Genomic DNA, 12566 nt, shown 5'->3' with positions numbered 1-12566 from the left:
TTTATTGTTAAAATTAATTTTTTCCGGTATTCAATAACTTAATTGATTGTATGTAATAAAGTGATTCATTTAAGTCCGTACAATTATGAACGCATTTATTAGCATTTAATAAAAATAACTAAAATATAGTTTCCGTTTTGAGGTGTTGTAATCATTGATGTATGTTGTTTATGTCTTTTACGCAGGCTGGCATTTCCTTTTTCTGTTTTTTTCTTCTTCAGGGGGGTGCTTTAATTCTCTGATTTTGCATTGATGCAATGTATGCAATATGCATTACATTCAGATAACAATTGTATTGATCTAAGGTCCTATATAGCTGATCAGAGTCACCTACATTCTTATCTTATGGTACATAAGCTAACAGTCTCCTAAGCACAAGGTTTGGCAACACATAATATAACAAATGACACCGTAAAATTTTTATGTAAAAGGGAAAATTAAAGGAGGATCCAGTATTAAATTACATTTAATGGCGCAAAGCAGCATAATATCACGGTTCTTGTTTGTACTCTCAAGATACTGGAGCATATTCTTGGATAATGGATGCCAGTTTATTTCGTTCTTCTTCTGTTTTAGTTCGGATCAAGAATGTACTTGCAACAACACTATCATTATCTCCACTCCCACCAGCATTACCCTACAAAATCCTCAAGATTTATATTTGTTTTCTGTTAGATATTCAATCATAGTAAAGTAAGGTGAAATTGCTCAAAAATAAGAGAAAATTTGAAGAAAATAATTGAAGGGAAATAGGAAGAGAAATGAGATGTGATCGCTGATGTGATTAGGAAGGAAGAGAGAAATGGAAAGAAATATAAGGTGTAGAAAAGGTGGTGTATGAGAAAAAAATGGTAAGAATATCATATTACTCATCCATATAACAATTGTTTGAGCAATAGGGATAGCTTTTAAAAAAAGACCAATGAAGATACTAATAATAATAGTAAGACAACTATTATTATTTAATTTATTCTCTTTCTCTTAAAGAAAAACACTTTGATAATTGATACATCATGATATAAACAATAGGGCCGATTCATTGACAGAATAGATAACTAACCTAAGATCAGGTAAGCTAAATACACCTGATCTGGATTCATGATCATCTTGTTATCCTAGAATTTTATACTCTGAACGCTTGTCTAAACTAATCAAAATTCCTTTCTACTATCATAAAATTCAAGAAATATTTTCCAAGACAGTTGGTTTCTATGTTTAGCTATATTAAACTTCCCCCCACTATCTGGAAGCAAGTTTTATGTAGCTATTTAGCTAAATATGCAACTTCCCAACATATATGCCTTACCGAAGTATGAAATATTGCAACAACAGAGTTCTTCTGCAGACTTGTCTTGATTCCTGGATACAGCAAAGCATTGAGAAGAATTTTTCCTGACTATCATTAGCAAAGGTAACAAAAACTGAAGGTCTCAATAAAACAACTAAACATTACATTTAGGCCAAGTCCATTTAAACATACAAGTATCTAAATACTAAGAAAAACTATAAAAATACTGAACCTCATTGCAACAATAATTGTAGGTTTTGACTCTTCGGTAGCCTTGGGGATACCCTCTTTGCATTTAATAGACAGCTGGCCCATCCCTTTATCTTTCCATGCATCCTTATCTTCTGGATCACTTGACTGAACATAGAATGGTTAAGAGACATTAAACCATTGGGATGGACATGGCAATGTAAAGTTGAATTGAAACATGAACTAGTAGAAAAATGCAGCCCAAAGACAATAGTGACCTAGATACCAGGTAGTGCTTGGCACGCATATAGTGTATGGAACGATATGTTTTGTTCCATTCTCTTTGATTCCACGCCATTCAGTAGAACAAAAATGTTCCACATTTTAGTGTCGTGTTCTTTCTACTTATAACATATACCGAACACATGGAACAGAACCATATAGCCTACTCTAATCCGTTCTAACACGACACCAAACGCTACAAAAGTATAAATTTACACTGGAAATTTGCATCATATAGAAAAATACCTTCACATAAAGCTTGCTCTTCACTTCATGAACAACCACTATACCTTTCTCTTCTGACTTCTTCACTGATGGACTGCTAGGGTGCTCCAAGTCATTTTCTAAAACCAGATCAAGAAGATTTTAGTCATCATCCTAACCTCTAAGAGAAGTTATAACTTATCATTGCCATGAATACTGTTAAATGTAACTCCATTAGGGCCCTTAAGAACAAAATTGTGGCAATATATAAACATGACAATTGAAAAGCAAGACTACTGATGGCTTGCATGATGTTCAGCCATAATATAAAGTCACATTTAAATTCCAACATTATATAACTAGAGTGACATTAGAAACTCAGCAATCAACATAACATGAACAACCAAAAGAATTAGCCACTGAAATGTAAGCGAATTAAAATTGAAAGAGGCATGAGTCTTTATTCATCTTATTCACAAAAGCAGGGCCACTTTCCCCCTTATAGTCAACACTACCATTTCCTCCAATAAAGAAAGCTGGACAGATGTTTTCCAATTTACGCTAGGCTAGATAAAGTGAAAAATAAACAAGTTAAAGGAGAGGAACAGGTTACTTTTGCTCCAAAATTAACCTATTCCTGCAACCTTTATTTATGCCCATGACCAAGAAAAGGTCACCGAAGGTTCTTTTGTTTAAAGAAGAACAAGTTTTATTTATGCCTATTACCAAGAAAAGGAAGCAACCTTCAATTATAATCAATTATTCAAGAAAAACTTCAACACTACTTTATAACTTATAAGTGAACTTGCTCTAAGAAAAGGTCACAATCAGCAAAAAGTGAAGCACAGTACAAAAATGGGTCATGTGGGATAATCAGTATATGCATTGAAGTGAGATAGTAATGGGAAAAGGCTTTAAGGTCCTCACCACCATCTACATCATCTGAAGCGTCATGGTTAGAGGGAATTGAACTCTGATTTCCTAAAATAAAAACAAGGAAAATTAGCAGCCAATAAAAAATAGTGGCATAAGCTTCTGCCAAAGTTCAAGGCATAGCGTTGAACTGGATAAATATACGGCAGGAAAGATAAATAAACATGTAAGTTATTCTGCTAACACCCAGTGCTATTTTCCAAAATTCTTTTACTTCACAAATTTATATGCAAACGATTACACAGTTTTGGTCATTATATGAACATCTGCGTTGGGGACAAAGAAGCAGCTTTGCTTTTAAAACTGGAGGACAGATCACAATAATAGCATATTCTTTACAGATCTCCAATTTACTATGACATTCTAAAGCCTGTGTCACATAAGTTCCATGGACTCTAGTCTCTAATATATATTTGTCACCTAATTTCACAAATCAATTTATCCAGAATACGATCAAAAAAATTCAGCATTCCAGATTAAAAAAATAGATTTCAAGTTGAGAGTGTGATAAATTCAAGAAATAAATGGAACCAGTGTAATGTACACCAATTTGAGCCCCAATCTAGAGTTACTCTAAAACGTGAGAAGAAAACATGTTGGTGATATATCATAATAAACTAAAAGAGACCTACCAAATGTAAAAAGGTTTTGACTGTTCGGCATAGACCAGGTTTTTTCTCCAAGGCTGTTATTTTCTTTGTTTATTACTTCGGACAATATTTTTTTCCTAGCAAAAGAAGTGCCGGTGTCAGCAATCAAAATTTCTCCCTTGGTGGCATTTGCTTTCAGCCAGTTTACAACATCACTAAATTTTGCCTGAAACAATACAAGGTTATTTTAGTCAAGTCTGTAGATGTATAACTTACAACATTATTTAGTGTACATAAGCGGCTAGATCATCCAGTAGAGAAAATAGACATGCACACTAATAGTGAATAGTCTAGTACTAGCACTAAGCATTCAAGATGCAAGAGGCCAAGAGCAATAGGTAACAACTAACAAGTAACTATATTCTACTATAGCTTATGCTGCTACCCTACCAAAGAATTCAAAAAGAGAGAAATGGTGAAAGTGGTTGTATTATAGGGTACCCAAAACAAGAAAGCAATTATGTTTGTCGTTGCTGACAAGCTTCTGAAGTCGAACCTTAGTGTTTTCACATATGTAGGTATGCCCGTTAGTGCACATGCGTCTATTGTTTTCATTGCAGCATGCATACATGTAAACAGTGCCTCAAGATATCAGAATGGTAACTTGGAGAAAATAGCACTTGGGTACAGATAGTAAAACTTTTTAAATTACAAAGAAAAGTGATATCCAACGTTAGAGCAGTAAACTATGTGGAGAATTACCATAATACTTGAAGCATGATCTAAGTAATCTCTGAGACCATCTCCCAGAGCTCATCAGGATGATTCTTTAGTTGAGTTTGAACCCAGCTGTTTATAAGAAAGACAGTTAGCATAACAATTAAAAAGGTTATGCAGCAGCCAACATGGTATTCATAATCATAGAAACAAAAAAATCTTTTAACATAGATATTAATATATCAAGACATGATGGTGTATAAAAATCACTAACCAAATAAGTAAAACCCAAACTATAGAAAAAGGCTTAAGTAGAGAAAATCCAATTATCATAACCAACCCCTTATCTAATTTACTGAAAATATCAATATAAGACAAATTGAAATGCACAAATCAAGTAAAAGCATATTTATAGATATAAAATAAAAAGATGGACCTTGCAAACTGGGTATTTAAGGCTCTCACATGCTGCTGTGATGACTCAGCCTGTTTCATATCCAATGGTGGTGTTGCCTGCATTGGTTCTTGGGATGGCTCTGCCCTACGAAAATCAAAGAGCGAGCCTTCCATTATTCTTTTATTCCGGAACCGCATCATGGGGAAAAGGATATATAATAAGCACCCACAATATGGTAATAGTTATAATGTGGAGTATAAAGGACTACTTAATTTTAACATACCCCAACCTAGTGCCAACAACAATTCAAAAGCCACTTTAGGTGAGTTCATTTATTGCTAAGAAGCTAGAAGATTATTCTGTCTCATCCAAATGAATCCAAAAAACTCCAAAAATTGCATTACAGACAGAATGTCAAATCTCTTCCTCGGACAAAGCAATTCTTGCTTGGGCTATAAACTTAATACATAGAAATAGCCCAAAAACATTGCACCTATCAATGGGAAAAAGTTATAAACAGGGACCAAAAACCCTCTCAACATTGGAAGTGTGATAATTAGAGGAAAACTGAAATAAAACCAACAAGAACAATTCAAAACAGAAATTATTCATTTGCAATTCCAAACACTCCCCTCACCATAATACTAAAACTAATGACTTGAGAGACAGATTCTAAATTATTGTTAATAATCCTAAGCATATTTGAAAAAATTAGTTTTGAACTGTTCTCCGATTCCAAACACTACTGCCCATAAGACACTGCCATCAAATTGCTCAATGCTCCAAATTTTGAATGAGTACTGAAACAGTTTAAAAAAAGTATTTATATTTACTTTTCATGGTTCAAAATTAGCAGCATAATTCTCTTCTACAAAAAAAAAACAAGACGTAAAAAAACGTTGAAGCTAAAGTATATCAAATCCGAAAAAAGTGACACATACCGTCGTTTCGTCGTTGTTATCGGATCGGTTGGGTTCCGAGGTAGCTACACGCTTGGAACCTTTCAACATGACACAAATTTTGGGAATTGGGGTTTATGGCAGTTTAAAAATTGCAGTGGAGAAAGGTCTCTGAGACTCGAAAGGAGAAGGTGGAGTTAGAAAGCGCAAAAAAGAAGTGAGGACGAAAATAAAAGGGAGAATATATTGAATAAAAAATTCGTAATGTTCTTTTTCTTCTTCTTTTGAATATTAAATGCGTCAATTGGATCCGTTGATCAGGTGGGGAATCCAATTTCAATTGGGACCGTCCGAGGGGAATGATAAGGGTTGCACTCGAAATTTCTATAGCATGGAGCAATGGAGTTCGTGCAAATCTGCCTACTACCGAGCCTATCTGTTATCTCACACTTTTGTGTCCCCGTATCAATTTATAATTGGGTTTGAAAAATACTTGAATATATTTTTTCTGATGAGTTCATATCACATGGAATGAAATGACATGTGGGACAAATGTACCTTATGCAACCAAGTTCTGATTTTTTGAATTAAGGGTATCTCATACTATTTCTTTGTTGCATGATTATTTATCTTCCATTTTCAAGAATCAAATCTTTTAATCTTTTTTAGGATTATGTGAGATCTTAGACTATTAATCTAATGATTTAGAGGATTAGAATAAATAATTTAAATTTGAATTCCAAAACACTAACTTGGAACTAAAAGCTTTTTTTATTGGCATACTTGTCTAACGTACATTTTTTTACAGATATATAAGTACAGTGTTACGTGTGTATTCTTAATACCTTGGTAATTCTGTGTATGTGCATATAAACAAAGTTACATATATGTTTAAGATGTAACACATGTGGAATGTAGAACTAAATGACAGTAGAATATCTCAAGTGGAGTACTCTACACTAAGTCTAATTCATTACAACCAAGTTATTCTATGTGTTGCATTGAATTATCCATTTTGGTCTACTAGTTTAATATATAGTGGTTGGTTATGTGTATTTGGTATTATAGGAAAAATTAGATATTATTATATTGAGTGATGATACATTTATTCTAAGAGTAAATTTTTTAAAATTTATTTCTCATCCTATCTATCAATTATAGTGAGTAAGTGCATCCTATATATTTATCTATGATTATAATTTGTTAGATTATAATTTATTCAAAACTCAAACAATTTTAAGCTATTTTTTTTTTAATTCTGCATAATTTTTTTTATAAAGAAACTACCAAAAAGGATATAGAATTATTTGTGTATCTTATGAATATTTGGGTTGTTTTGTACATTTTTATTTTAAAATTAAAGCTTATCATCAGTATATTTTATTATGAAAAAATGAATGATTTTTTATGATTTTTTTATTTTTCATAATAATACTAAATAAAATTAAAAATATTAATATAAAAGAATACTCAAACCATTGTTGGTATTCTCAATATTTTTTTATAATAATCAAGGATATTCTCTCACTGTCTATCCTGATAAGTGTTTCTATCATAACTGAGATTTTTATTATTTTAGTGATAATAATGGGGCTTTGTACGAGATTATTATTTTTAACATGTTGACAATTTGAGATTTATGAAACACACTAAAAAACATTTAAAATATGACCATAAATTTTTTATATTTATTATTTCTATAATTCTCGCTGTCAGAAAATAAGAAACATTTATCTTGTTAAAAAATTATTTTTATTGAAAAAATATCAGAATCTTTAGTGAGGTTTTTGTGTTTTGTTGGAAATGTATTGAATTTGCACCCAAACTAACCTAGGATTATTTTAGCACATTTTTTAAGTTTAGAGGCAAGTCACGGATTATAGTCCATTAAGTATATGTGGACTTTTCCACACAAAAAATGCATGGTATTTTTCAACCATGATATATACTAAAATAATTTAGAATACTTACCATTACAACCAATTAAGTTATCTGATAGATAAAAAAATATAATAAACACTCGAACAAATGTAAAAAACCTATTGAGTATCCATTCAAAAGAATCTATTGAATATTAACATATTGTTCATCCCACTTCAAAACAAAGACACTAATCCAAGCACCTTGACCTTTTTTGTTTTTTATATATGAAAATGATGGCTTGTCTATTTGCTATAAGCTCGACGAACAAATCTACAAACTCTAGCAGATACTTTTAACCACGATATTATCCCAATCTGCAATGATATAAGAACGGTTAGAAACAACTCTAATGTTCTCATTCAAAGAAGTGGACAGTTGAGACAATTGTGGTAGTTTAGAATTTTTCTCTTGAAGATTAAAATGCAAAACTGAGTACGATGAAAATCTTAATCTTGTAAGAGCAAGTTAAAGATTTTGCTAAAAGGGTAAACTTGAGGGAATACATATTGGTATAAGGAGATATAAGAGCAACTACTTACCATAACATCGTTGTCTTCAGCTCCCGTAGTCCTCCAAGATAGCAATCTCTCTGCATGAAGTGAAAAATATGTTGATAATTCAGAGTTAAATCTTACTGTTTTCTCCCGCATGTCGCTCATTTGTATTTTAGGCTTTCATTTGGAAATAATGTCAGAAATAATTGGATAAAAAAAACCATATTTTGTATCTTTTTCCTGATGGGAGAGGGATATTATATCATGTTATAAACTAATCAAGTTAAAGTATAATATAATCACAATTGCATTACCAAATGGTTGCACGAGTTGTCTAGATATGCTAGCCACAGAGTCACGCCAAAACCACAGGACCAGCAATATGTATGTTACGTACTACAAGGCACAACCAAAAAGTATATCTCATTAGCTTCCACAAAGAAACTCTGTAAAGTTCAAAGCAAAAAATGTTGTATCCGAAGAATTAATAAAGATAACCTTTGAGATGAGCAGCAACTTTGTATACAAAACATAATCTTTGTTATGTAGATTTTTATCTGCAGGTAGGTTTAAAATGATTCTCATAATGAATGCCGTAACAAAATTAATTACTAATCAATTAGTATAATATGGAAAATCAAAAAATGAAAACAATTCGTAATAAGAAATAGACTCACATTTTGCAAGTTCCTTCTCCTTGGCAGCTGCTAATCTTCTGAGCTTCGCAGCTTGTGCAAAGGTTGATGGCCTAGTGATTTGCAAATACATAAACACATGCATTTGCAAATTGCAATCACATTTTATATCTTCTTTTTTTTGTCTTAGCCCATTTAATTTGATCAAAATGACAATACTTGATCAAATCAAAGTGGAAGGAAGCTTTTGACGTAATCAACAACAATAAACATAACAATAGAATCACCATACATATGAATTTACTTACTGTGATAGTAAACCTGCCTCCTTCAACAGTTGTTTTATTTCTCCAACCAATTGAATTTCTTTGGCATGATCAAATTCGTCCTATAGAAACAACATATGACTAAAATAAATGAATATCAATATCTAACCATTAATGCTATTGGGTTGTTGCATGCATTCCTACATGTAAATGGAACATCGTACAAGGTTTTCTTTTCTGGGTACTGCAAATCCGAGTCTTTAATTTAGGACTACATTGTATATGCAATTGAAGGACACAACCGGCATTCTTGGTCACAATGCACCACCTTTGACAGTGGTCGGAAATTAATGCTACCAGCAACCTACCTTATATAAATACTATGATAATTAGAATTTGGAAGTCAAATTCAGAAATTAAATCAATCGTTATTTTTAATTATGTTTTTTGTCTAGTAAATAGATACTGTAGTTTTTGGTTTGGATTGCTTAATTAATTAACTCAAAGGATCATACAAAAACATATCACAACAATGTGTTTTGTTGATGTTTAGAATCAATGCATCATGTCAAGTTGAATGTTTTTGCTTTCTCAAACGATTTTAATTCATAAATAGTTTACGATCGACGAGAGTTGAATATGCTAAATTAATACTATAATTAAATTTTCAATTTTTTTACTTGATTGGTTTATCATGGAAACAAAATTAGATTCTCGATCATATGATAGTTGATGTCTGAATTTATTATCATTATTACGATGACTGATATAACTTCTTTTTTGGTTGTGAAATATTGAATTTTGTTGTTAGAACGAAAGAAAGAGAGTGATACCTTTCTCAAATGATCAAGCCAATAGTATGCAAACTGAAAAGCTGCAATGATAAGAAATATGAAAGGAGCTATTATCGACCTTTGATGTTCTTGTGTTGCTTTCTCTCCCATAATTCGCTTTCTTCTTTGATTCGTTTTTTAAGGGATTGATGATTTACAAAAATGGATTTCAATTACAAATATTTGTTTTTTTCCTTCTTTTTTTAGTTACAAAATACAAAGCCTTACTTATCGGCCTTCTACAATATGCATGGGAAAGTAAGAAAATATTACATTTTTTTCAATAATATCTTATTCTCTGTCTCAAACCAATAACGTATTGATATATGAATAAAAAATATTTAAAAACAAAAGGTATAAAACAATAGCATTTTAATTAATTTGAGATAAATAATGAGACACCGTTTAAGACAAATGATAATAAATCTCCTTTATTACATCACCGTCCTTCTGCCACAAGTTAGTGGCCTTCTGAGATTATTTTGTTTACTTTTCCTACTGAAATAATTTTAAAGATTTACATAGACACAGGAGTATTGTTTTCTATCCTAATAATCCCTAAGCTTTAGAGTGTTTCTGGTCTATATTATCAAAATTGAAGCTAAAAAATGTTTATTTTCACCCTGTTTGGATTATCTTGATTTGAGGTTGGTGAGCTATGGTTTCAGCAAAATGCTATTAGAAGTTTGGACCTATCCTACTTCATGTCCAAAAAGAAAATAAGAAAAAGAGTGTAAAATATGTGTACTAATAGTGTAAAGATTTATATACAGTTCACCATTCATTTGTAATATTTTTATTTAAAAGTCAATAATAACAAAAAAATCAACAATAAATGATATAATAATAATGTCAAAGAGTTGGTGTACATATATTTTTCCTTAAGAAAAACGGGTGGATGAGCCCAAAAGCATATACCAATTACCAAGAGAATATAACACCCAATCCAAAAGCGTGATTTTTCAGAAGAAAAAAAACATCCATAAACATGATTTTACCAAGTTAACCTTCAGGTGAACAACCCCAACTTCGCGTGGCGCGTTCATCACAATTCCGCGGTATTTTCGTAAAACAATGAAATCATTCAAGCCCACAATCGTCATTCAACCAACGGAAACAAAAGGAAATACAATTGCGAAGTGAGGCAAGTACAAGAGCAAATAAGACGTGAACACATGGATCGATGACATGGCATAAGATTTTTTGTTATCCCGCGTAAACCTGGACTTGAACCTATTCCCGATTCAATTTTAATTTTCATATTTTGGTGTTCCCCTTCTTATCCCTCCCCAAAGCTCAACGCAACCACGTTCTCTCTCTGCTTATAACATTCCCTCTTTCACAACCCTAACTCAAACACCGTTTCTCAACTTTTCCCTATCGATTTTCTCAACGATCACAATGCCGAAAGCAAGTTCTGATGCCAAGCCCGCTGATAATCTGTGAGTTTTCTATCGTAGTTCGCGTTTTTTGTAGTTTCCATTCCCTGCTTTTCTTCTTCTTTGTTTTCTTAGATCTGATTCGTTGTTTACAGTTCCGTTTGTTGCGTTTTGACGTTTGTTGATTTGTTGTTTATGATTTTGTTAGGTTGAAGCGCAAGGGCGCTGGAACCGGGAGGAAGCAAAAGAAGAAAGCTGCTAAGGATCCAAACAAGCCTAAGAGGCCTCCAAGCGCTTTCTTCGTTTTCATGTATGATTTAGTTCTTTTAAAATTATTCGAATCCTTTTTTACTTATTCCGATGATTATCAATTTCTGATTTTTACTTTGTATATTGTTGTTGATGCAGGGCTGAGTTCAGGGAACAGTTTAAAAAGGAGAATCCAAACAACAAATCTGTCGCCGCTGTGAGTGATTTGGTTTTGTGCTACTTTACATTTTTCCCAAATTTAGAAGTTCATTTTAAATTTTATTTACGTTTTTTTACTGTAAAATTCAATTAGGTTGGTAAAGCTTGTGGTAGCAAATGGAAAGCAATGACTGATGCAGTAAGTACTCTTGAATCTGATTTCCTTTTAAAATTATAAACATAATATTCTCATTCAATGCTGTTGTCATTAATTGTAATTCAATTCATGAATATTAAATCAAACAGTGTAATTTAATTTAACTCTTTTTTGTCTCTCAGGACAAAGCTCCATACATCGCTAAGGCAGAGAAGAAAAAAGAGGAGTATGAGAAGACTCTTCGTGCCTACACTACTGGATTGGTAGTTGTTTTTTCTTATTTCTCATTACGTTTTGTTATTTGTACCATACAACTTGATTTATTTGGAACTTCATTTTGATTGTATTTATTTGTTGTTGTTGTGTTAGGCTACCGGCAAAGATGGAGAGGAGTCTGACAAGTCGAAGTCTGAAGTGAATGATGATGATGAGGTAGATCTTTGTCAATACTTGTATCTTGTGAACTTCATCAGTGTTAGATTAATGATTGATCTTTTTTTATCTCTTGTAGGATGAAGATGATGAGTAGAGAGACTAAAGAAAGAAGAAGCTTATAATAACCGAAATAAAATTATCATTTTGGACAGTTTAGCTTAGAAGTAGCCAAGTTAGTTGGCGATTCACAGTTATTAGTTGTAGATTAGTTCCTAATTCTAATTAGGTTTAATTTCACGATCCTGTTAATTTCTATTTTGAATATCAAACGTAGTGGAGACTCAGTTTGCTATCATACTTCTACATCACGGATGAAATGTTGGCATTGTATTCAGGTTATTTTTAATACATCACGGATGAAATGTTGGCATTGTATTCTGGTTATTTTTAATGAAATGCCATGGATCCTGAATGTCCGTTTGTATCGTGATAATTGTGTCTGTTTTTGTTGATGAAATGTCATTCAATTGATCCATTTATTCATTGATTATAAGAATTTATTGTCGTTGCCCAGAAATGTGTCATGTTATTTTTCAT

The 12566-nt window shown here is 32.1% G+C and overlaps 2 protein-coding genes and 1 pseudogene across 3 annotated transcripts; 1 reads left to right on the top strand and 2 right to left on the bottom strand.

The window, feature by feature from the left end:
- LOC109349005 lies at nt 274-5735 on the bottom strand (annotated as a pseudogene).
- LOC109350945 lies at nt 7481-9891 on the bottom strand. The gene is made up of 7 exons (XM_019592256.1): nt 9651-9891; nt 8860-8939; nt 8594-8664; nt 8415-8473; nt 8231-8312; nt 7962-8011; nt 7481-7736 (listed from the first exon to the last, which is right to left on the bottom strand). The coding sequence occupies exons 1-7, from the start codon at nt 9759-9761 to the stop codon at nt 7665-7667; spliced, it is 525 nt and encodes a 174-aa protein (XP_019447801.1). The 5' UTR covers nt 9762-9891; the 3' UTR covers nt 7481-7664.
- LOC109348996 (HMG1/2-like protein) lies at nt 10928-12359 on the top strand. 2 transcript variants are annotated; one of them, XM_019589633.1, is made up of 7 exons: nt 10928-11092; nt 11238-11339; nt 11438-11495; nt 11592-11636; nt 11777-11857; nt 11964-12021; nt 12104-12359. In XM_019589633.1, exons 1-7 carry the CDS (start codon nt 11052-11054, stop codon nt 12121-12123), a joined length of 405 nt encoding a protein of 134 aa, XP_019445178.1. In that variant the 5' UTR covers nt 10928-11051; the 3' UTR covers nt 12124-12359. The 2 variants fall into 2 exon arrangements, with proteins under 2 accessions (XP_019445178.1, XP_019445177.1); XM_019589632.1 differs by having other exon boundaries at nt 11964-12026; nt 12106-12359.

Source organism: Lupinus angustifolius, chromosome LG06 (genome assembly GCF_001865875.1).
Source record: "Lupinus angustifolius cultivar Tanjil chromosome LG06, LupAngTanjil_v1.0, whole genome shotgun sequence".
Lineage (NCBI taxonomy): Eukaryota > Viridiplantae > Streptophyta > Magnoliopsida > Fabales > Fabaceae > Lupinus > Lupinus angustifolius.
Note: the sequence above shows the minus strand (reverse complement) of the source record. Positions and strands in the feature narration are given on the sequence as shown.

Bases quoted from the DNA above. Each gene is read 5' to 3' on its own strand.
- LOC109350945 (XM_019592256.1), bottom strand. From the start codon at position 9,761: ATGGGAGAGAAAGCAACACAAGAACATCAAAGGTCGATAATAGCTCCT. The intron at 8,012-8,230 runs GTAATGCAATTG...CACTTCATGCAG, and splicing joins ACAACTCGTGCAACCATTTG to AGAGATTGCTATCTTGGAGG. The intron at 7,737-7,961 runs GTAAGTAGTTGC...ATATCATTGCAG, and splicing joins CTGAAGACAACGATGTTATG to ATTGGGATAATATCGTGGTT.
- LOC109348996 (XM_019589632.1), top strand. From the start codon at position 11,052: ATGCCGAAAGCAAGTTCTGATGCCAAGCCCGCTGATAATCT. The intron at 11,496-11,591 runs GTGAGTGATTTG...AAATTCAATTAG, and splicing joins ACAACAAATCTGTCGCCGCT to GTTGGTAAAGCTTGTGGTAG. The intron at 11,637-11,776 runs GTAAGTACTCTT...TTTGTCTCTCAG, and splicing joins GGAAAGCAATGACTGATGCA to GACAAAGCTCCATACATCGC.